At 65.7% G+C, this 20,720-nt stretch overlaps 5 protein-coding genes across 5 annotated transcripts; 3 read left to right on the plus strand and 2 right to left on the minus strand.

Annotated features, from left to right (window-relative positions):
- Nucleotides 1–410: 410 nt before the first annotated feature.
- GGCX (gamma-glutamyl carboxylase) lies at nucleotides 411–7,047 on the minus strand. Its single transcript, XM_056508462.1, has 15 exons — nucleotides 7,005–7,047; nucleotides 6,673–6,885; nucleotides 5,889–6,047; nucleotides 5,535–5,700; nucleotides 5,060–5,138; nucleotides 4,892–4,998; nucleotides 4,234–4,397; nucleotides 3,700–3,959; nucleotides 3,355–3,486; nucleotides 2,883–3,034; nucleotides 1,881–2,050; nucleotides 1,476–1,606; nucleotides 1,261–1,408; nucleotides 666–855; nucleotides 411–599 (listed from the first exon to the last, which is right to left on the minus strand). The coding sequence occupies exons 1-15, from the start codon at nucleotides 7,030–7,032 to the stop codon at nucleotides 446–448; spliced, it is 2,253 nt and encodes a 750-aa protein (XP_056364437.1). The 5' UTR covers nucleotides 7,033–7,047; the 3' UTR covers nucleotides 411–445.
- Nucleotides 7,048–7,384: 337 nt separating this feature from the next.
- Nucleotides 7,385–9,223, plus strand: VAMP8 (vesicle associated membrane protein 8). The gene is made up of 3 exons (XM_056508525.1): nucleotides 7,385–7,478; nucleotides 8,572–8,760; nucleotides 9,014–9,223. The coding sequence occupies exons 1-3, from the start codon at nucleotides 7,446–7,448 to the stop codon at nucleotides 9,155–9,157; spliced, it is 366 nt and encodes a 121-aa protein (XP_056364500.1). The 5' UTR covers nucleotides 7,385–7,445; the 3' UTR covers nucleotides 9,158–9,223.
- Nucleotides 9,224–10,221: 998 nt separating this feature from the next.
- Nucleotides 10,222–12,760, plus strand: LOC130261881 (synaptobrevin-like protein 5). The gene is made up of 3 exons (XM_056508526.1): nucleotides 10,222–10,435; nucleotides 11,142–11,273; nucleotides 11,897–12,760. Exons 1-3 carry the CDS (start codon nucleotides 10,433–10,435, stop codon nucleotides 12,119–12,121), a joined length of 360 nt encoding a protein of 119 aa, XP_056364501.1. The 5' UTR covers nucleotides 10,222–10,432; the 3' UTR covers nucleotides 12,122–12,760.
- A 787-nt stretch (nucleotides 12,761–13,547) lies between these two features.
- Nucleotides 13,548–15,141, minus strand: C22H2orf68 (chromosome 22 C2orf68 homolog). Its single transcript, XM_056508519.1, has 4 exons — nucleotides 14,938–15,141; nucleotides 14,721–14,839; nucleotides 14,233–14,372; nucleotides 13,548–13,748 (listed from the first exon to the last, which is right to left on the minus strand). The coding sequence occupies exons 1-4, from the start codon at nucleotides 15,045–15,047 to the stop codon at nucleotides 13,626–13,628; spliced, it is 492 nt and encodes a 163-aa protein (XP_056364494.1). The 5' UTR covers nucleotides 15,048–15,141; the 3' UTR covers nucleotides 13,548–13,625.
- Nucleotides 15,142–15,189: 48 nt separating this feature from the next.
- USP39 (ubiquitin specific peptidase 39) lies at nucleotides 15,190–20,627 on the plus strand. Its single transcript, XM_056508487.1, has 12 exons — nucleotides 15,190–15,541; nucleotides 15,901–15,970; nucleotides 16,058–16,152; nucleotides 16,663–16,799; nucleotides 17,176–17,328; nucleotides 17,881–18,106; nucleotides 18,357–18,434; nucleotides 18,507–18,574; nucleotides 19,058–19,389; nucleotides 19,830–19,965; nucleotides 20,045–20,131; nucleotides 20,271–20,627. The coding sequence occupies exons 1-12, from the start codon at nucleotides 15,208–15,210 to the stop codon at nucleotides 20,316–20,318; spliced, it is 1,764 nt and encodes a 587-aa protein (XP_056364462.1). The 5' UTR covers nucleotides 15,190–15,207; the 3' UTR covers nucleotides 20,319–20,627.
- The last annotated feature ends 93 nt before the right edge of the window (nucleotides 20,628–20,720 follow it).

Here is a 20,720-nt window from a genome sequence, read left to right on the forward strand (position 1 = left end):
GGCACTGGGAGATGGAGAAATTGGGGTACAAGGGGAGGTGGGATATGGGGGAGTAGATAGGGAGAAAGTGTGCTGGGGGAACAGGTACCAGGGAAACTGAGGCACAGGGTCCTGGGATGGGGGAAAATGGGGGTGGGGGAAGTGGAGTCGAAGGCAGCATGTGGGAGGAAGTTGGGGTTTGGAGAAATATGAGGAGTGCAGAAACAGATAGAGGAAATTGGGGTTTGGGGGAAATGGGCACAGGGGAGACTGGGATGGATGAACCAGGAAGGGAATGGGGCTGGGGAGCGGGAGCACGGCAGGAGCTGAGGGAGGGAAGGAAATGGGTACAGTGGGTGGGGAATACAGAGGGCATGGTGAGCAGGTTACGGGAGAATCCAGGGCGTGGGGGCAACTGAGGCACCGGAAGATTTTTGGCTTAAAAAACAGCATTTATTTGGGGTGTTCAGAGCTCGGGGCCCCTCTGGGCGCTGCCGTCCGTCTCAGGCCGAGCCTCCTCCTCCCCACGCCAGCTGGCGAAGGCCACCTCCTGTGCCAGGCGCTCCGGGGACGGGCGGCCCAGCGCCAGGTTCCGCAGCGCGATCAGCGTCATCAGGGCACTGCGGGGACAGCGCTGGCAGCGGGGGGCAGCGGGGGACAGGGGGACAGGGGGCTTGGGGACTGACCTGCGTCGGAAGAGGAAGAACTTCCTGCGGAGGAAGCGCTGGAGGCGCTGGGCCAGGCTGGATTCCCGCTCGCGCCGCTGCTCCCGCTGCTCCCGCCGCAGGAACAGCGACACCACCGGGTCCAGCGGGACCCCCGCGGGCAGCGGCTCCCCCAGGAGGGGACGCAGCTCAGGGGGCAGCGGGGACTGTTCTGGGGGTGAAGGTGATCCTCTCAGTTCAGTGCCAGGCATTCTGGGGGTCCCCACAATCCCCCCAGTCTGGAGATGGGAACTAGGGATGTTGCCATCATCTCCCTACCTGAGTGACAGGGTGGCCCTGTCATCCTCCCATCCTACTGCTCACCAGAGAATGAGGTGATGAACTGGGGGGCCCTGCTGCTCCCCCCACCACAGTGACAGTGACTTCCATGATCCCCTCAGCCTACTGCTCACCAGGGGTTGAGGTTACAGAGCTTTTGGGGTCCCCCAGTGCTACCCAGGGGGCGAGGCGATAGGGATTCTGGGCTCCCAGGATTTTGAGATTCCCCGGTGAGAGTGTCAGGGGTCCCAGGGTCCCCAGGGATGGGGCGCTGGTGTTGGGGTCCCCGCGCTCTCACCGGTGCCGTTGCGCACGCGCTCCCGCAGCTCCCGCAGCCGGGTCAGGTTCCGCTCCAGCTCCAGCGCTGTGGTGTTCACGTACAGGTACATGTAGCACGAGGGCTCCGGGGACACCGTGTGCACCTTGTGGTACTGCCCCGCCGGCAGCTGGGGGAGCAGGGGTGTCAGCACCCTCAGGCACCCCCAAGCCCCCCGGGGTCGCCCCGATTCTCACCTGCATTCCCTCACCCTCCTGTAGTGAGAAGTTCTGCTGCTGCTCCACCAGCTCCACCAGCACCTTCCCCTGTAGCACTCGCAGGCTCGTGTTCCCCAGGTCCTCGCTCACGAAGTTCTCCAGGTGCAGGCCTGAACACAGCTGGCTCTGTACCCCCACCCCGAACCCCTGGGGCACCCCTGTGCCCTGTACCACATCCCTCCAAGCCCTGAGGTACCCCCCATGTCCTCTACTCCACCCCTCCCGCTGACTGCAGGTCAGTACCCCAAAAGCCACCCTCAACCTCAGGATTCCCCTATGCCCTCTACCAACCCCTGAACCCCTTTGTTCCCTGTACCCACCACTGACCCCTCTCCATGCTCTGAAACCTCTGCACCCCACCCCCAGGACCCCCCTGGGCCGCACCAGGGAAGTCTGCAATGAACACGGTGTCCGTGTGTCCGTCCAGATGTGCCTCCAACTCCTGCAGCCGCTGGCGCCACGGAGAGAGATCCACTAGCAGCGGGAGCAGCCACGGCGTGGGGGTCCACGGGGACCATGGGGCACGCACCAGGTCCACCCGGGGGTCCACAAGTCTGGGGGAGACAAGGTGTCAAGACCCTGCAGCACTCCTAAATCCTGACCAGTGCTGGAAGTGACAGTGCTCATAGCATGGGGGACCCTAAGTGCACACCACAGTGTGGGTGGGACAAGGCACCAGCACCCCACATGTCCCTAACCTCAGCTGAAAGCACCAGCTCCAGCAGCAGCAGCACCCACAGCTCCCAGTCCAGACCCACCTGCGGGTCCCCCATGGCCCCTGTCCCCCATGGCCCCTGTCCCCTTTGGCCCCTGTCCCCCTCGGCCCCGTCCCCCTCGGCCCCGTCCCCCATGGCCCCTGTCCCCCTCAGCCCCGTCCCCGTCGGCCCCTGTCCCCCCTTGGCCCCTGTCCCCCTCAGCCCCGTCCCCCTCGGCCCCTGTCCCCCCTCGGCCCCTGTGCCCCATGGCCCCTGTCCCCCTCGGCCCCGGCCCCCTTGGCCCCTGTCCCCCTCGGCCCATGTCCCCCATGGCCCCTGTCCCCCTTGGCCCCTGTCCCCTTTGGCCCCTTTCCCCCTCGGCCCCTTTCCCCCCATGGCCCCTTTCCCCCTCGGCCCCTGTCCCCCTCGGCCCATGTCCCCCCTCGGCCCCTGTCCCCCTCGGCCCCTGTCCCCCTCGGCCCATGTCCCCCCTCGGCCCCTGTCCCCCTCGGCCCCTGTCCCCCTCGGCCCCTGTCCCCCTTGGCCCCTGTCCCCTTTGGCCCCTTTCCCCCTCGGCCCCTTTCCCCCCATGGCCCCTGTCCCCCTCGGCCCCTGTCCCCCCTTGGCCCCTGTCCCCCTCGGCCCCGGCCCCCTCGGCCCCTGTCCCCCTCGGCCCCTGTCCCCACGCCACCTCTGCTGGAAGCGCTCGTTGATGGACACCCAGACGTCGAAGTAGAGCTGGGGCTGGCTGACGTTGTAGCGCGGCAGCAGCCGGCTCAGGCAGGCCGAGTACTGCTTGAGCATGTCTGCGTGGTCCCGCCAGCGCCGGCTCTGCGTGAACGCCTGCAGGGCGGGGAAACTGAGGCACGGCGGAACGAGGGAAGGGGGAAAAGGAGGAACGGGGAAAAATGACACACAGGGGTTGTTCCGTGAGGGGGAGGTGATGGGGAAACATGGGGAGAAATGGAGGTATAGGGGAAAAATGAGGGATGAAGGAAACTGAGGCTGTATTCGGGGGTGATGGGGGGGTCACCAGGGGGAAACTGAGGCCTGGGGCAGTGTTGGCGGAAACCACTGAGTTTATCTAACCTGATCAGAGCCCCCCATCCCTCTGTACCCCCGGGCCCAGCGCCCAGTCTCAGGTGCCCGCCGGGCTCACTCACCCCTGGTTTCAGGTAGCCCACTTCCCCGGTGAGCCCGTCTCTGTAGGTGATTTTGACGTGCTGGTGGAAGCGGGAGTGGACCATCATGTCCCAGGAGTAGCCATAGAGCCCGTTGGTCCAGTTGTTGTAGCCCTGGCGAGGCACGGGGGGGGTCGTCACAGAGTCCCCATGGGACAAGGAGGGGACAGGGACCCCCACACCTACCACCAGCCCCCATTTACTCCCCAAATTTCCCCCTACATACCCCTAAATGCCCTCCACATCCCCGGTCCCCTCCCTCTGTCTCCCAAACTCCTTCTTCTCAGATCACCCCCTGCCTTCCCAGTCCCTCCCCGCCGTGCCCACCTGGGTGATGAAGTGGGAGTAGGGCAGGAAGAGCTGCTCCAGCACGTAGAGGATGGTGAAGGCTGCGGCCAAGTGCTGGCGAGGCCGAAGGCCCCCCCGTGCCCCCCGGCCCCCGTAGTGGCAGTCGGGGCTGGGCTGGGGGGGCTTTGTGCTGGGAAGCCACCCCTGCAGCCAGAGGGGGCAGCGGGCCAGGAGCCCCCGAGGCCACTCAGGCCGGCAGAAGAGCCCATTGGTGGCCAGCATGGTGTAGGAGAACATGCCTGGGAGGAGGACACTTAGGGACCCCCACTGCACCCAGGGGTGGGGGGTGCCCCTGTCTGGGACTGGTGGGGGGCCCTGCACAGTGCCAGGATGTTTTAGAGTGTCTGAGCACCCCTGTCCAGGACTGGGGGGTTTTTGGGGGCTGTGGTGGGGGGAGCTTGCCCTGGTTGAGGGTGTTTCGGGCTACCCAGGGGTCCCATGTCCAGGCTGGGGATGCTCTGGGGGTGCCCTGGGCACAGTGGGGGTGTCTGGGGGTGCCATGTCCCCCCTCACCAATGCTGAAGAGCTGGGAGTTCATGCAGTGGAAGTAGGTGACGAAGACAAGGGCGAGGGGCCGCGTGGCGTCGAAGAAGAGCAGGAAGCCGGCGGAGAGGTCGAGCACCAGCCCCCCTCCGTGCACCACCAGCCGGCTGGTCAGCTCCTCAGACAGCACCAGCCTGGCCACGGAGCCTTCCTCAGCACGGGCCCAGCACCGGCCTCAGCCTCACCCTGCCCCCTCCACATCCCTCATCCTCAACCCAAATCCATCCCCCTGTACCCTTCCACATCCCATCCCCATCCTAACCCCAGCACATCACCCCCTTCCCCATCTCCATCAAACGTCCTTAACCTCATCCTCCAACCCCATCCCATCCCATCCCATCCCATCCCATCCCATCCCATCCCATCCCATCCCATCCCATCCCATCCCATCCCATCCCATCCTTCATGCCCCTTCACCCTCCTCACTGTGCCCCATTCCCGTCACCCCATCCCCATCACCCCCTCCTCATTTCCACCTTGGATCCCTCAATTCCACTGCACCCTCACCAACCCCCTTCACCCTCCTCATCCTCACCCCAAACCACCTCCCATTCCCCTCAACCTCATCCCCACCCCACCCGTCTCCCTCCCCACCCTCCCACCCCCTCACCCCTTCCCCTGCCCTGACCTGAAGGGTGCAAAGAGCCAGTGCCGGGCGAGGGTCCCCATGGAGAAGCCCCCGACCCAGTCGGCGTCCAGCTTCTTCAGCCCCGCGATGAAGTACACGATGAACACCTGGGGGAGCAGGGTCAGAGGGTGCTGGGGGCCCCGGGGGCCCCGGGGCAGGGACACCCACCTGGGCACGCAGCAGGGCGTAGTTCCAGAGCGGCACGTGGGCGTTCCGCTTGCGGGGACGGAAGAGCCCGTCCACAGACCTGCGGGGACACGGGGACCATGGGGGGACAGGCCACTGTCACACACTGCCAGAGCCGTGAGGACACGTGTCACTGCCCCACAGGGACACACTGGGGACAGAGTGCCAGGGGTGCCATCAGGTGTCCCACCAGGTGGGTACACAGTGCCACAGGGATGTCCCTTGGGGGAACAGCACCACAGGGACCCCAGCACCTGTGCCACCTGCTGGGGACACCGTGGGCTATGCCACCTCAGGGGGGCCCCATGCTACAAGGGACCCCAAAACCTCTGCCACCCCATGGGAACCCCAGCCTCATGTCCCGCCCCTGCTGCCTTGCAGAACCCCAGAGCTTGGGATCCCCAGTGCCCCCCATGTCCCCCTGTGTTTTGGGTCCCTGCAGCCCCCAGGTGCCCACCCGTAGCGGTCAGCACCCAGCAGTGCCAGCTGGAAGCCCAGCAGCCCGTAGAGGTAGGAGTGGTTGTTCCAGGAGGTTTTGTCCAGCAGAAACAGGTACCAGTAGGGGCACAGGAACGCCACGCAGCTCAGCCGGTAGCAGCACCCCAGCATGATGCCCAAGGCTCCTGTGAGCACAGGACCCCCGGTGAATCCCCTGCTCCCTCCTGGTGTTTGTCCCCTGCCAGTCCCCATGCCCATGCCCACCCCAGTGCCAGACCCCACCGTGATTCCTGCCCACATTTCACCCCTGTTCCTGCCCCAGTGCCATGCCCAGTGCCTGTCCCGTTCCTCCCTGGCCCCAGCCCAGCTGTACCCAGGAACATGATGGTGTAGAGCAGGTACATCCAGTCCAGGGGCAGGGGCTGCAGGAAGGGCAGCAGCGGGAAGCGACACACCTCCAGCCCATCCAGGTACCGCTGGTCCAGGTGCCCCAGGCCCCGCTCCTGTGGCACATCCAGGGCCATCAGCAGCCCTGGGGGACGTGAAGGGGGGTCAGTGACCCCACCGGGCCGGGGGAGACCCAGGCGCCAGTGGCCGTGCTCCCCTCCATCCGGCCTCAGGGGGCCCCGGGTGTCCAGGCGGGCACTGACCCTTCCACCCCCCCAGGCCATTGCCCAACCTTTGCTCTGGTGCTGACGTGTCACGGCTGGACATTGCCGGCTGCCCTCGCACGGGGGGGACCCCGGATCTCAGCCGCTCTCCCCAGGCCCCTGAGCGCCACCTCCAAAGTCCCGGTGCCCCCCGAGCCCGGGATTCCCTGAAGGCCCGGCCTCCCTGTCCCCTGGGCCCTTCCGAGCCCACCCAGCCCGCCGGAGCCCCCCGGTCCCCGCAGCCTCCCTGCCCCGCTCGCCCTCTCAGGCCCCTCTGGCGCCCACGATCTCGCTGTCCCCCGAGCCCCCCGGGCCCTCCCATCCCATCCCGGGGCTCTCCGTGCCCTCGAGCCCCCCGAGAACCCTCCCAGCCCTTCGGTCCCCCAGACACTGCTCGCTCTATTCCCTCGCTGTCCCCCCGCTGTCCCCACGTGCACGGTCTCCTGTCCCGGTGCCTCCGAGCCCTGCGGTCCCCCGGAACCCGCCCTGTGTCCCGTCCCGGCTGACCGAAGGCTGCGCGGAAAGCTCCGAGCGCAGCGGGGTCCTGCGGCCGGTGCAGCAGCCGCACGAAGCGGTGCCATCGCGTCAGGTCCCGTAGCTCGAACCCCAGCAGCCGCCGCGCCCACCCGGGGCTGGTGCTGGACGACTTGGGGGACGCGGTGGGGCTCGGGGGAGGCCCCGCCGCCTCCCCGCGCTCCGGCCGCCTCCGCCGCGCCGGGCCTGCCGGGGGTCACAGGTCAGGCGGCTCAGGGCTCCCGGGGCTCCCGGGGCTCCCGGGGCTCCCGGGGTTCCCGGCGGTTCCCGGGGTTCCGGGCTCCCCGCCCCGCCACGCTCCGTACCGGCCGCCGCCGCCGCCGCCGCTGCCATTGCCTCAGCCCCGCCCCGCCGCCGTGACTGACGGCAGCGACACCAAATCAGCATCGAGGGGCGGGGCTGCGTGACCACACCCCATCAAGCCACGCCCCCTTTCCCTCAGACTGCGAGCCCGTCCCGTGACCCCCGACCCACGACCCCGGCCCGTGACCCCGGCCCCCGGCCGCGGCCCCCGCTCGCGACCCCTCCCAGGCCCCCCCGTCTGCCGCAAACCCGCCCCGACCCCCGGGCCCGGCAGCCCCGGCTCCGCAGGACCCCCGAGCCCGCCCTGACCCAGGCCCCGCCGCGCCCCCGGCCCGCCCCCGGCCCGCCCCCGCCCCGCGGTGCCGCCGCTCCCGGAAGCCCCGGGCAGGCGGGGCGGGTCCGGGGCCGCCGCGGGAGCCGAGCCGAGCGGGGCCGGACGGACCATGATGGGACCGGGACACGGGGGGGCCCCGGGGGTTAGTGCGGGGGTCCCTTTGGGCGCGCCCAGGGGTGCCGAGGCTCCGGGGGCGTGCGCGGGGAAGCAGCCGGGGTGTTCCTGGGGGTCTGTGGGTGCCACTGGGGGGTCATAGGGGGTGAGGGGTGCCCCTGGGGTGCTTAGGGGGTCCCTTCGGGGGCTCCGGCGCGCGTGTGAGGGTCTGGGGTGCCCTCAGACTGCCCACAGGGTGCTTACTGGGTTCCTCTGGGGTATCTGGGGTGGGCATGGGAGGCTGGGGGGTGCCAGGCGGGTGCCTATGGGGTGGGGGGGTGTCCAGGGCACCCAAAAGGAGCCTGGGCAAGCGCCTGTGGGGTGATTGGGGTGGACGTGGTGCACCTGTGGGCTGCTTTGACATGGGGTTTACATGGGGTGCCCGGGGTGCATACGAGGTGCCAGGTGGGTTCACAGTGGGTGCCTGGGGTGCCCGTAAAGTGCTTAGGGGGTCTTTGGTGTTTCTGGAGCTCATATGGAGGTCTGGGGTATGTGTGGGGTGCCAAGGTGTGCACATAGGGTGCTGGGGAGTTCACGCTATGCCTGCAGGTTGCTTGGGGGCATGCATGCCTGGGGCTGCTCAGAGGGTGCCTGTGGGGCGCTGGAGGTGGTGGGGTGTGTGGGATGCCTGTAGGGGCTCGAGGAAGTGCCCAGGATGCCCATGGGGTGCTCAGCTTGGGGTGGGCCTGTGCGGGTCTCAAGGTGCTTAAGGGATGCTTCAAAGTGTATGTGTGGTATCCAGGGAGCATATGGGTTGTCTGAGATACATATGGGATGTCATGGAGGTGCCTGTAGGGTGCTTGGAGGGGTGCCCAGCGTGCACATAGGGTGATTGGGGTGGACATGGGGTGCCTTGTGGGTACTGTGGGGGCACCTTTCAGGTAACCTGTAGGGTATATGGGGTATGGGGAGTGCACAGGGTGTATATGGGGCTCCCACGGGTTGCTGGGGTGCCCAGGGGGGCTTGGCGGGCACCTTTGGGGTGCCTGGGGTGTTTGTAGGGTGCTGTGGGGTGCTGTGGGGGTGTCCAGGATACATGTGGGGTGCTGGAGGTGCCCCCTGACCCCTGCCCTGTGCTGCAGGCAGGGATCCCAGGGGGAAATCCAGCGGATGTCGCGACAGAGGCCACGACGGGCGAGGGGCGTGTGCGGGCGCTGCAGCGGGAGGTGCAGGGGGTCACCAGCATCATGACCCAGAATGTGGAGCGGATCCTGGCGCGGGGCGAGAACCTGGAGCAGCTGCACAGCAAGAGCCAGGACCTGGAGGCCACGGTGAGGGGGAGCACGGGGTCACCAGGGTGGGCATAGAGTCCCCAGGGTGTCAGGGATGTCCCTGAGTGTCACTTGGGATCCCCAGTATGTCAGGAATGTTCCTGGGATCACAGGAGGTGGCCCTGGGATGGCTGTGGGGTGCTCCTGGGGTGGCAGTGTGCTGTCCCCACGGTGTGAGGGCTGTCCCTGGGGGGCAGTTGGGGCTCCCAGGGTGTCAGGGATGTCCCCATGTCTCTGAGCACTGTCCCTGCAGTCAGAGCACTTCCGCACCACGTCCCAGAAGATGGCCCGGCGCTACTGGTGGAAGAATGTGAAGCTGCTCATCATCCTCGGCCTCGTGGGTGTCATTGTCCTTGTCCTCATCATCCTCCTGGCCACTGGCACCATCCCCACCTAGAGCCACTGTCCTCCCGGAAATACAGCCACCCCCAGGCCCAAATACAGATTGGGGGAAGAACCAGCAGGACTTGTGTGTGTGTGTGTGGTGGGGGGAGGACATGGGGACATGGTGGGTGACACATGGACATAGTGAGATGGGCATGGCTCTGTGACATAGGGAGGACACAGGCATGCAGACACGGGAATATGCGTGGGGACATGGGAGGACATGGTGGGGGACAGGCCCCAGGGACACTCAAGTGGAGTCACAAGGGGGACACGTGTGGGGACACAGGCATCAGGGGATGCGTGGGGGGGTGGGTGCCGTGCCAGGGCGCCAGGGGCCGTGCCAGGCACTGAGGGACAAAGGACACTGTGGTGGCACTGCCACCCTTGGAGGCTGGGGTGAAGGGGGGGGAAGGGGGAGGGGCAGTGGCGGGGACATGGGGGATCCCCAGAGACCCGGACATAGGGGTCCTGGTGTGGCCCCATATCTGCAGGGACTTGGGGACTCTGACATGAGTCTGTGAATGTGGCTGTGGGGCCACTTTTCTCGGGGACAGGGCAGTCCCAAAGCACACATGTCTGGGTATCTTGGGGACATGGGGAACCTGGGGGGCTGTAGGCACAGGGAACTCTCTGGGCACATGGGGGGCTGTGGGGACAGGGAACTCTATAAGGACATGTGGGGCTGTAGGGACAGGGAGCTCTCTAGGGACATGTGGGGCTATAGGGACAGGGAGCTCTCTAGGGACATGTGGGGCTGTAGGGACAGGGGCGCTGTGGGGACAGGGGGCTGTGAGGACAGGGGAGCTGTAGGGACAGGGGCTCTCTAGGGACAGGGGGCTGTGGAAACAGGGAGCTCTCTGGGCACATGGGGGGGCTGTAGGGACAGGGAGCTCTCTAGGGACATGTGGGGCTGTAGGGACAGGGAGCTCTCTAGGGACATGTGGGGCTGTAGGGCCAGGGGGGCTGTGGGGCCAGGGCGCTGTGGGAACAGGGGGCTGTAGGGACAGGGGCTCTCTAGGGACATGTGGGGCTGTAGGGACAGGGGCTCTCTGGGCATATGGGGGGCCCGGGGCACCCGGCAGCTGGGGAGAGTTTAGTAGGGGTCCTGAGGAGCCCCATCCCGGGGGATGCGGGCCGGGGTGTCTCGGGACTGGACACTCGAGGGTGGGAGGGCGGGCGGTCCTGGTCCCTCCCGTCGGGGGCGGCCGCTGGGGCCCGAGGCGAGACGGGTACAGGAACGGGCGCAGCGGTACCGGCACCGATACCGACCCGCGGTACCGGGACCATGGTGAGTCCCGGGCCGCGCTGCCACCGCTTTCGCTTTCGCTTTCCCCGGGGGCAGACTGGGATCGGAGACATGGGACCCGCCGGGCCCGGGATCTCCCGGTGCCGGTGTCATTCCCGGTCCGCTCCCGGGCTCTCCCTGCCGAAGCGAGGGACGCGGCCCCCGGGGGTGGTGGGAGGTGGCCCGCGCGGGAGTGTCCCGGCCCCGCGTGCCGCGGTGTCCCCCGCCGTGTCCCGTGGTCTCGGTGTCCCCGTGTGTGCTCTGGCCCTGCAGTGCTCGTGCCCCCGCGGTCCCTGTCCTCAGGTGGCCCTGTGCCCACGTCCCCACGGTTTCCTGTCTCCGTGGTCCCTGTGTGCCCCCCTCGCTGTGCCAATGTCCCTGGGTTGCCCTTGTCCCTGTGGTCAGGCTTTGTCCTCAGGGTGGCAGTTTCCTCATGGTGCTCCGTGTCTCCATCGTCCCCATGATCCTCATGTCCCCTGGTCCCCACAGGGCCCATCCCCGGGTTCTTGAGTCCCCACGTTCCCCCAGTCCCTCTTCCTCATGGTGCCCTTTGTCCTCGGTGTCCCTGCCTGTCCCCGGTGGCATCTCCGTGTCCCCATGGTCCCGATATCCCCATTGTCCCCTCGGTCCCCCTTCGCCACAGCGCCTGTACCCCCAGTGCTCCCACAGCATTCCCCCATGTCCCCACATTGTCCCCCCGTGTCCCCAGGCGGGGCTGGCGCGGTGCCAGCGCGAGGCCGAGGAGGTGGCGGAGCTGATGCGACAGAACGTGGCGCGGGCGCTGGAGCGGGAGGGGCACCTGGAGCAGCTGCAGAGCCGTGCCCAGGACCTGCGAAAAGCGGTGGGAGCGCCGGGAACAGGCCGGGACACGCGGCGTGGGGGAGTGCCACTAGAGGGGACACCTGGAACAGCTGCAGAGCCGGGTCAGGGCCTGGGGACACACATGGCCCGGGTTGTGGCTCTACAGGGAGATGGCCAGGACCTGCAACACAGGATGGGACAGCAGGGACACACGGACCAGGGGGACAGGGAGTGGGGCTGTATGGGGACATGTAAATCTGGGGACATAGAGCCCAGGGGACACTGCAGAGGTATAAAGCCCCAGGGAAGACGTATTTTAGGGACATATAGCCTGGGGGGACATTATAGGGACATGTAGCCCTGTGAGATACATACAGAGCCCTGGGGGACACTATGCGGACGTGAGTCTCAGGGCTGGACTTGCTCTAGGGACATCGAGCCCTGTGGGGGGAACATACAGAGCCCCAGGAAGGACAAAGTACTGGGACACAGAGCCCTGGAGTGACCTATAGGCCTGAGGGACACTGTGGGGACATAGAGTCTGGGGAGGAGAGACTCCAGGGCCGTGGAAGGGCTGGGGGGTGTCTCTCTGTTCCAATGGGTCCCCCAACCCCTCCGAATCCCTGGGGGAACTGTCCCCTACCCTCCTCCCCGTCCCCACAGAGCGAAGCCTTCACCCGCACCACACAGACGGTGACGCGGCGCCAGCGCAGGCGACATCGGCGGTGGCACCTGGTGGCCCTTGGCCTCGGCCTCCTCCTCCTCTTCATCCTGGCTCTGGCACTGGCACTGGCCCTGGCACGGTCATCCCCCGGGACTGTCACCAGCACTGTCCCCACCCCGCAGGGGGGCACCAAGCACCCCCCCAGCACTGCAGGGGCTCCATGACAGAGCCTGAGGGGCTCCACCACGAATAAACATCAGGACTTGCCTGGGGAGACCCTACAATAACGATAGTGAACCAGTGGGATGAGCTTCAAGGAGACCCCACAATAAATAAACCCCAAGATCTGCTTTGAAGAGTCTCTACAATAAAAACCCAGCAAGACCCACTCGAGGGAAACACTACAACAAGCACCAAGAGCTCTGTGGGGAGACCCGACAAGCACAAACCAGGAGGATGAACTTCCGGAAGACCCTATAATAAATAAATATTAGGATTTGTTTTGGGTTGACCTTTGGGTTGATCAGAATCTGATTTGGAGATACCCCACAATAAAAAACCAGCAGGATGAACTCTTGAGAAGACTCTACCATAAACGAACTCCAGAGTAAGTTTAGGACTCCACAGCAATGAAGCCTGCCGGATCTACTTCAGGGAGACCCTATGAAAAATAAACACCAGGATCTGTTTTGGGGAGACCCTACAATAAACAAATACCAAGAGCTCTTTGGAAGACCCTACAAAAACAGAGCAGTGGTATCAGCTTGGGGGAGATCCTACAATTTCAACCCAGTGGGATGATTTTCCACTGAAGAAATTCCCTTTTGTCCTGGGAAGATTTTACAATAACAAACGTGCCAGAACCTCCACGGAGACCTAACAATTATCAAACATGAAAATCTTCTTTAGGGAGACCCTATTGTTGTTTACAATAACAAACAACCAGGATAATCTCTGGGAAGGCCCTACAGTAACAAACATGCTGGATCTTCTTTGGGGAAACCCTATGAGAAATAAACACCCCAAGTTTTGTTTGGAGAGACCCTACAGAAACAAAGCAGCAGGACCTGCTCCAGGGAGAACATCCTGGACCCTCTCTGGGGAGACCCTACAATAAATAAACACCAGAATCTGCTTGGGGTAGATCCTACAATAATAACCCCTCTGCACATTGCTGCTGGGAGACCCTACAAAAACAGCGCAGCGGGGTGATCTTCAGGGGGATCCTACAATAACAAAAGGCCCTGATTCGGGGACCCCCACAATAAACAACCCACCCTGGAGAGACCCTACAACACTTTGGTCATGGCACCTGCCCTGGGGACACCCTGGGCATACCTGGCCTTGGCCAGAGGTGCCACCAACCCGGGCTGGGGGCAGGAGGGGGCTCTGATCCCGCTACCAAGCAAGAGGGGACCCTGGGGACACAATGGCACCTAAGGAGCGGATGGTGGCTCTGGGGCAGGGACTGGAGGTCCCCAGGGACATGGTGACAGCTGGGAGGGACTGGGAGGACTTGGCACCCAGTGTCACTGCATGGGGCCACCCTGGCATGGGCTGCTGAAGGGACAAGTGACACTCGGGGGCCCAGGAGCCACGTCCCTTCCGCCCTCCATGCCTCAGTTGCCTTGAGCAGTGACAGACACCAGAGCCTCGCAGCACCTTTATTGACAGCGGGGGGATGGCACCGGTCCCCTGGGGGTGGCAGTGTCCGGGGCTGTGGCAGCGTCACCCGGTGCCCCGGCGCTTGCTGAGCTCGTCCTGCACGCGCTGGCACAGGGCCCGGCGCAGGGGCGGCTCCAGCGGGCTGCGGGCGCACACCCGGCGGGTCACCTCCTCAGCGCTGTCCCCCTGCGGCACTCGTGTCACCCGCGGGGCCCCCCAGGGCCCCTATCCACAGCCCCCACGGAGCCCCAGCCCTGTGGGGCCCCGCAGCAATGCCCCCTGTCCCGTGGGACCCCCACCAACAGCACCCCAGTGCAGCTGGGACCTGTGGCACCCCCGTGCCATGGCAGCCCCTCTGACGGGCACCCACCGCACCCCCACACCCAGGGCAGTGCTGAATGCCCCTCAGAACCCCCACACCATCACCCCGCACCCCCAGCCCCACAGATCCCCCATACCCTGCACCCCCAGCGAATCCCCACACCATCACCCCGCACCCCAGTAAACCCCCAAATCCCGCACGCCCAGCCCCACAGAACCCCCATACCCCGCACGCCCAGCCCCACAGAACCCCCAGACCCCGCACGGCCAGCCCCAGTGAACCCCCAGACCCCGCACCCCCAGCCCCACAGAACCCCCACAGAACCCCCACAGAACGCCGGGGCCGCACCTGGTGCACGATGACGGCCGTGACCTGCCCGTCGTCCCCCTCGTACTCGAGGCAGAAGAGCCGCGGCCCGCGGGCGGGGTCCGGGGGCGCCCCGCGGCTCTCGGGGGGGGGCCCCGCGCTGGCGTCGCCCCCGGGCCCCCCTGCGGCACCTGCACCCTCAGGGTGGTCTGCCCGGCCAGAACCCCGGGTGCCCCCCGCCCCGGGTGCCCCCGCCCCGCTCCCCTGGTGCCCCCCAGCCCTCCCGCAGGGCCCCCCGTGTCCCCCCATCCCTGGATGCCCCGGCGGTCCCAGCCCACCCTGGGGTGTTGCCCCTTTCCCTCCGCCCCCCGCGTTCTGGGTGCCCCCCGTGTCCCCCCACCCCCGGGTGCTCCCCGGTCCCTTCCCCCCAGTCTCCTGCGGTCCCCCCAGCCCCAGGTGCGCCCCGGTCCCTCAGGAGCCCCCGCATCCCCAGCTCCCGGTGCTCCCGTCCCCGCCCCCGTGCCGCTCACCGCCGCCCCGGTGCGGCCGGTACACCTGCTGGTCGGGCCGCCGGGGCCGCGCCGGGGCCGGGGTCAGCCGCGTCCGCGCTCGGCCCCGCGCCTGCCGCACCGCGCGGTCGTACGCGTCCCTGGGCACCGGCGGAGCATCGGGGTTACGGGCTGGGGGGGACCGAGGAGCACCAGGGCCAAACCGGGGGTGGCCGGCGGCCCGCGCCGCAGCCGGTACCTGGCGAGCTGGTTGCGGCGGATGTGCCGCACGAAGCCGTGGCTCATGTCCAGCCGTCCCCCCGGGCGGCAGCGCCAGCCCGGGGCCGCCGTTGTGGCCGCCGCCTCCATCCCGGCGCCGGGGGCGGGGATCGGTACCGGGACGCGGCGCCTTTAAGAGCCCCGGGGGCCCGGCGCGCGCGCGCGCCGGAAGGGCGCGCATGCGCAGAGTGACGGACGAGTGGACCGGGTCCCGGCCCCCGCGCATGCGCACTGCTCCCGCGCCGCCGCCATGTCGAGCCGCGGGCGGCGGGACCGCGATTCCCGGGACTCCCGCGGGGCCTCCGCCTCCTCCACCGCCTCCTCCGCCCGCGGCTCCTCCCGCAGCCGCCGCGACGCCGACGCCGAGCGGCCGCGGGGCCGGCGGGACGCGGAGCGGGAACGCGCGCGGCGGGAGGCGGCGGAGGCGCTGCCGGTGGATCTGGCGCGCGTCAAGCGGGAACCAGGCACCGGCACCGGCACCAGCGTCTGGGGGGGCTCCGGCACCGCCGCCCCCGCCGCGCCCGTGCGTGTGAAGCGAGAGCGGGAGCCAGACGGAGACTCCGACCCTGAGCCCGAGCCCGCCGGTGCGGCCCGGGAGGAACTGAGGGGACCGAGGGGCTGAGGGGATACGGGGGGCCGGGGGAGTGAGGGGAGCATGAGGGGAGCGCCGGGATGGGCAGCGGGGAACTGAAAGGGGGAGTGCCGGGATGTGCATGTGGGGACACAGCAGGGGGTGGGCAGCAGTGGGTGTGAGGGTACCCTGGGGTGTGAAGGGACATTGGGGACCCTGGGGTGTGGAGGGACACTGGGGATACATTGGAGCCAAAGGGGGAGCTGGGGCTTAGCCCCAGGCAGGTGTACCGGAAGGAGGGCTGGAGGGGCCGTCACCCTCGTGCTTTTGGGGTGCTTGTGCCCCTCTTGTTAGCACCGTTCTGTCCCCCAGTGCGCTATGGGCGCTTCGATCCCGAGGACCAGCGCAGCCGGCACTGCCCCTACCTGGACACCATCAACAAGTGGGTGATGGGGGTGTTCTGGGGTCCCCCTGTCCCTGGGGGTCCCCCCCAGCTCCCCCACAACCCTGTGACACTGCCCTCCCCCAGGAGCGTCCTGGACTTTGACTTTGAGAAGCTGTGCTCCATCTCCTTGTCCCACATCAATGTCTACGCCTGCCTCGTCTGTGGGAAGTACTTCCAGGGTGAGACCCTCCCCGGGCCTGCTGAGGGGCACACAGGGGACATCAGGGACACCCAGGGGCTGCTGGGGGGCACGCAGGGGACAGCCTGGATTGGTGTGCTGCCCATAAGCAATGGGATGCTGGTGTGGGCTATGGGGGACACCCCAGTGCTGATGTGAGGGGACACGTGGGGATAGGGGTGGTGATGAGGGGGACACCCAGGAACTGGGTTGGAGCACAAGGGATCTGGGATGTTGGTGTACCCCAGGGCTGCAGGGACACTCAGGGACAGGGATTGTGCCTCAGAAGGTGACAGGGAACAGCCAGGGCCAGGGTGCTGGCAAGGGAGGGACACCATGGGGACACCCAAGAACAGGGTGGTTGCTGGGGGAGTTTAGGGACCCTCCAGTGGGCACAACCCGCGTGTGTATGCCTGGGGGATCATTTCTGTGCCCCCTCCCTCTTGTCATGGCTGCTCTGTGGCCGTCCCTGGTGCCCTGTGTCCCCCTGACCCTAACCTTGTCCCCGCAGGCCGCGGGCTGAAGTCGCATGCCTACATCCACAGCGTGCAGCTGAGCCACCACGTGTTCCTCAACCTGCACACGCTCAAGTTCTACTGCCTGCCCGACAACTACGAGATCATCGACTCCTCGCTCGAGGACATCACGGTGCGAGCTGCCTTTGGGGGCAGCCTGCCTCCAGGGGCACGTCTGGGGGCTCTGCAGGGTTGGCTTTGCATCTCCCCCAGCTCTGAGGGCCGTCAGGGTTGGGGTACCCCATCTCTGAGGAGTCAGGGTGGGGTCCCCCAGCTCTGAGTGCCCCTGGTTCAGGTGTGGGGTCCTCCAGCTCTGAGGGGTTCAGGTGGGGTCCCCCCAGCTCTGGGTGGTTCAGGTTGGGATCCTCTTGCTCTGAGGTGTCAGGTTGGGATCACTGTTTCTGAGGGGTGGGGTCCCCCTGTTTCTGAGAGGATCAGGTTGAGGTTCCGCTGTCTCTGAGGGGTTTGGGGTGGGGTTCCCCAGCTCTGAGGTCTCTCTCTCCCCACAGTACGTGCTCAAGCCCACCTTCACAGCCCAGCACATCGCTCACCTGGACAAACAGGCCAAGCTGTCCCGGGCCTATGATGGCACCACGTACCTGCCTGGCATTGTGGGGCTCAACAACATCAAGGCCAATGACTATGCCAATGCTGTGCTCCAGGTGACACCAGGGCTAAAGGCTGCTTCTTGGCATTTTCGCCCCCAAAACATCGCTGTGGGTCTGACAGGGAGGAATTGCACCTTTTCTCCCATGGGCTGTACACCTGTGAGGCTGTTCAGGCTTCATTCTGGGGTGAAACCCTCCCAAAATCTTGCTCTAGGGTGTCTCAGGGATGACTCCTACCTCTTTTCCCATAACGTACACACCTGGGGGATGCTGCCTTCATTTTGGTCTGAATTGCCTCTGAAATCCTCCTAAAATCCCACTCTGGGGGTCCTGATGGCGTATCCCATCTTCTCTTCTACAGACATTACACCTGGGGGTGCAGGTGACCTTTTAGGGTGAAAATTCCCTCATAACTCTCCCCAAACCCCCTGTTGGGCTGTCAGGGATCAGCCCCACCTCTGGATCCTTTGCAGCTCAGACTGTTCTGAGATTTCTTGCAGGCCTCACCCCCGTGGCAGTGCAGGGTTTACATAACTGCCCCCAAACCCTCCCAGGGTTCAGACCCTGGGGCATCCTGGGTCTGAATCCGCCCTGCTGTGTCCCCAGGCCTTGTCTAACGTGCCTCCCCTGCGGAATTACTTCCTGGAGGAGGAGAACTACCGGCACATCCAGCGCCCGCCCGGGGACATCATGTTCCTGCTGGTGCAGCGCTTTGGGGAGCTCATGAGGAAGCTCTGGAACCCCCGGAATTTCAAGGCACACGTGTCTCCCCATGAGATGCTCCAGGCCGTGGTGCTCTGCAGCAAGAAGAACTTCCAGATCACCAAGCAGGGTGGGGTTTAGGGGGCAGTGCTGGCTTTGAGGGGAGGAGCTGCATCTGGGGCCATTGGATTGGGAGAGGCAGTGCTGGAGTCAGGGCTCTGGATGTGGAGGGCAGAGCTGGATCTGGGGGATGGGGTTGGGTGTGGGAGGCAGCACTGGGTCTGGGGGCTCTGGATTTGGGGGTGCTGGGCTGGATCTGGGGGCTCTGGGCTCAGGGGGCAGAGCAGGATCCAGGCTCAGCTGCAGCTCTGCCCTTGCAGGGGACGGGGTGGAGTTCCTGTCCTGGTTCCTGAACGCGCTGCACGCAGCACTGGGCGGCACCAAGAGGAAGAAGAAGAGTGAGTGGGGGGAGGTTCTGGGAGGTCCTCGGGGGCTGCTGCTCCCCTGCTGAGACCCTGCTGTCCCCCCAGCCATTGTCACCGACGTGTTCCAGGGCTCCATGCGCATCTTCACCAAGAAGCTGCCACACCCTGACCTGGTGGGACTGGGGGGGACTGGGGGGTGTTGGGGTGCAGTGGGGGATGTTGGAGTCCAATGAGGGGTATCAGGGTATGGTGGGAGGTGATGGGTGTGTTGGGGTGCCAGTTTCCAACGGGGTCTGGAGGGGCAGTTGGGGAACTGTGGGAGTTGGGGTACTGTGGGAATGGCAGGGTAAAAAAAAAAGGGGTGTCATGGTGCAGATGTGGGGTGGTGGGGTCGGGTAGGAGCAGTTTAGGAGTGCTGGGGGATGTTGAGTGTAATGGAGGGGTGGAGGAGGTAGTTGGGTATCATGGAACACCTGGGCCAGGGGATTAGAAGTGTCCAGGGTCTGATGGGGGGATATGGGTGAAATGAGGGCTGGGGGGTGTTGGGATATGGTGGGGGGTCTTTGGGTTCAACAAAGGGCTGTTGGGATGCAGTGGGGGTGGCATGGTGCCGTGGGGCTGATGTCCCGTGGGTGTCCCGTGGGTGCCCCGTGCAGCCGGCGGAGGAGAAGGCGCAGCTGCTGCAGAACAGCGAGTACCAGGAGCGCATGGTGGAGTCCACCTTCCTCTACCTGACCCTGGACCTGCCCACCGCGCCCCTCTACAAGGACGAGAAGGAGCAGCTCATCATCCCCCAGGTGCCCCTGTTCAGCATCCTGGCCAAGTTCAACGGCAGCACCGAGAAGGAGTACAAGACCTACAAGGAGAACTTCCTGAAGCGTTTCCAGCTGACACGCCTGCCCCCCTACCTCATCTTCTGCATCAAGCGCTTCACCAAGAACAACTTCTTTGTGGAGAAGAACCCCACCATTGTCAACTTCCCCATCACGTGAGCCATGGGGAGGGGGCTTGGGGGGCTGGGAGCTTGTGGAGAGGGTTAAAAGCATCTAAGGAGATTGGGGGCACCTGGAGGGGTTTGTAAACATCTGGGAAGCCCTGGAAACATCTAGAGGAGCTTTGGAAGCACTTGGGCTAGGGGATAGGCATCTAGGGTGGTACGTGGGCATCTGGGGGGGTTTTGTAGGCATCCAGGAAGGCTTTGAGTAGTTTTTAGGCATCAAAAAGGGGTTGGAAGGCACTTGAGGGGCGTTTCTGAACGGGTAGCTTGTAACACCTGGGGGAGGGATGTAGATACCCGAGGGGGTGTTGTGGGCATCTGGACGGGATCGCACGAGTCCAGGAGGGATTTGGAAGAGCTTGGAGGTGTCCATGGGTGCAGTGGGGGTCCCCCCCGGGCAGAGCCCCCCCTGAGGGTGCGGGGGTCCCCAGGAACGTGGACCTGCGGGAATACCTGTCGGAGGAGGTGCAGGCGGCGCACGCGCACACCACCTACGACCTCATCGCCAACATCGTGCACGACGGGAAGCCCTCGGAGGGCTCCTACCGCATCCACGTCCTGCACCACGTGAGTGTCCCGTCCGTGCAGGGCCTGGGGGGCTGTGGGGACCCCCTGAGTCACCCCCTCCTCTCCCGGGTCACGGCAGGGCACAGGGAAGTGGTACGAGCTGCAGGACCTGCAGGTGACCGACATCCTGCCCCAGATGATCACCCTGTCCGAGGCCTACATCCAGGTGAGGGGAGCAGGGGGGTGACGGTACCCCCAGAATGTCCCCTGACTCCCTCTGAACATCCCCTGACACCCCCTGAATGTCCCCTGATACCCCCAGAATGACTCCAGTGCCCCCCCAACCCCCTCATGCTCTCCTGCAGATCTGGAAGCGACGCGAGGACGATGAGACCAACCAGCAAGGCGCCTGAGACCCCTGGGGGCACCCAGAGACCCCCTTGGGGACACCCCCAGCTCCCCCTCAGTGGTATCCCCAGCCCCTTAGGGGTACCCTGAGACCCCTTTAGGAGCACCTCAAGCTCCCTCCTGGACAGCCAGAGACTCACAGGGACATCCATGGCCCACCTGGAGACACCTCCATCCGCCCTGGGGTCACCCAGAGGTCCCCAGGGAACAACACCCAGACACCCCTGGGAGCACCCAGAACCCACCTGTGGACACCCTCAGCCCCCCCAGAGGTGTGTCCCCCAGTAAATGCCGCCCACTATTTTTGTAACTCATTTTCACCTTCTCTCTCCTTTGGATTTGGGAGGATTTGTGGTTTCTGCTGCTTCCCATGATTCCTCCCAGCACCCTGTGACCCCCCAGCCCCC

This window comes from Oenanthe melanoleuca, chromosome 22 (assembly GCF_029582105.1).
Source record: "Oenanthe melanoleuca isolate GR-GAL-2019-014 chromosome 22, OMel1.0, whole genome shotgun sequence".
Classification (NCBI taxonomy): domain Eukaryota; kingdom Metazoa; phylum Chordata; class Aves; order Passeriformes; family Muscicapidae; genus Oenanthe; species Oenanthe melanoleuca.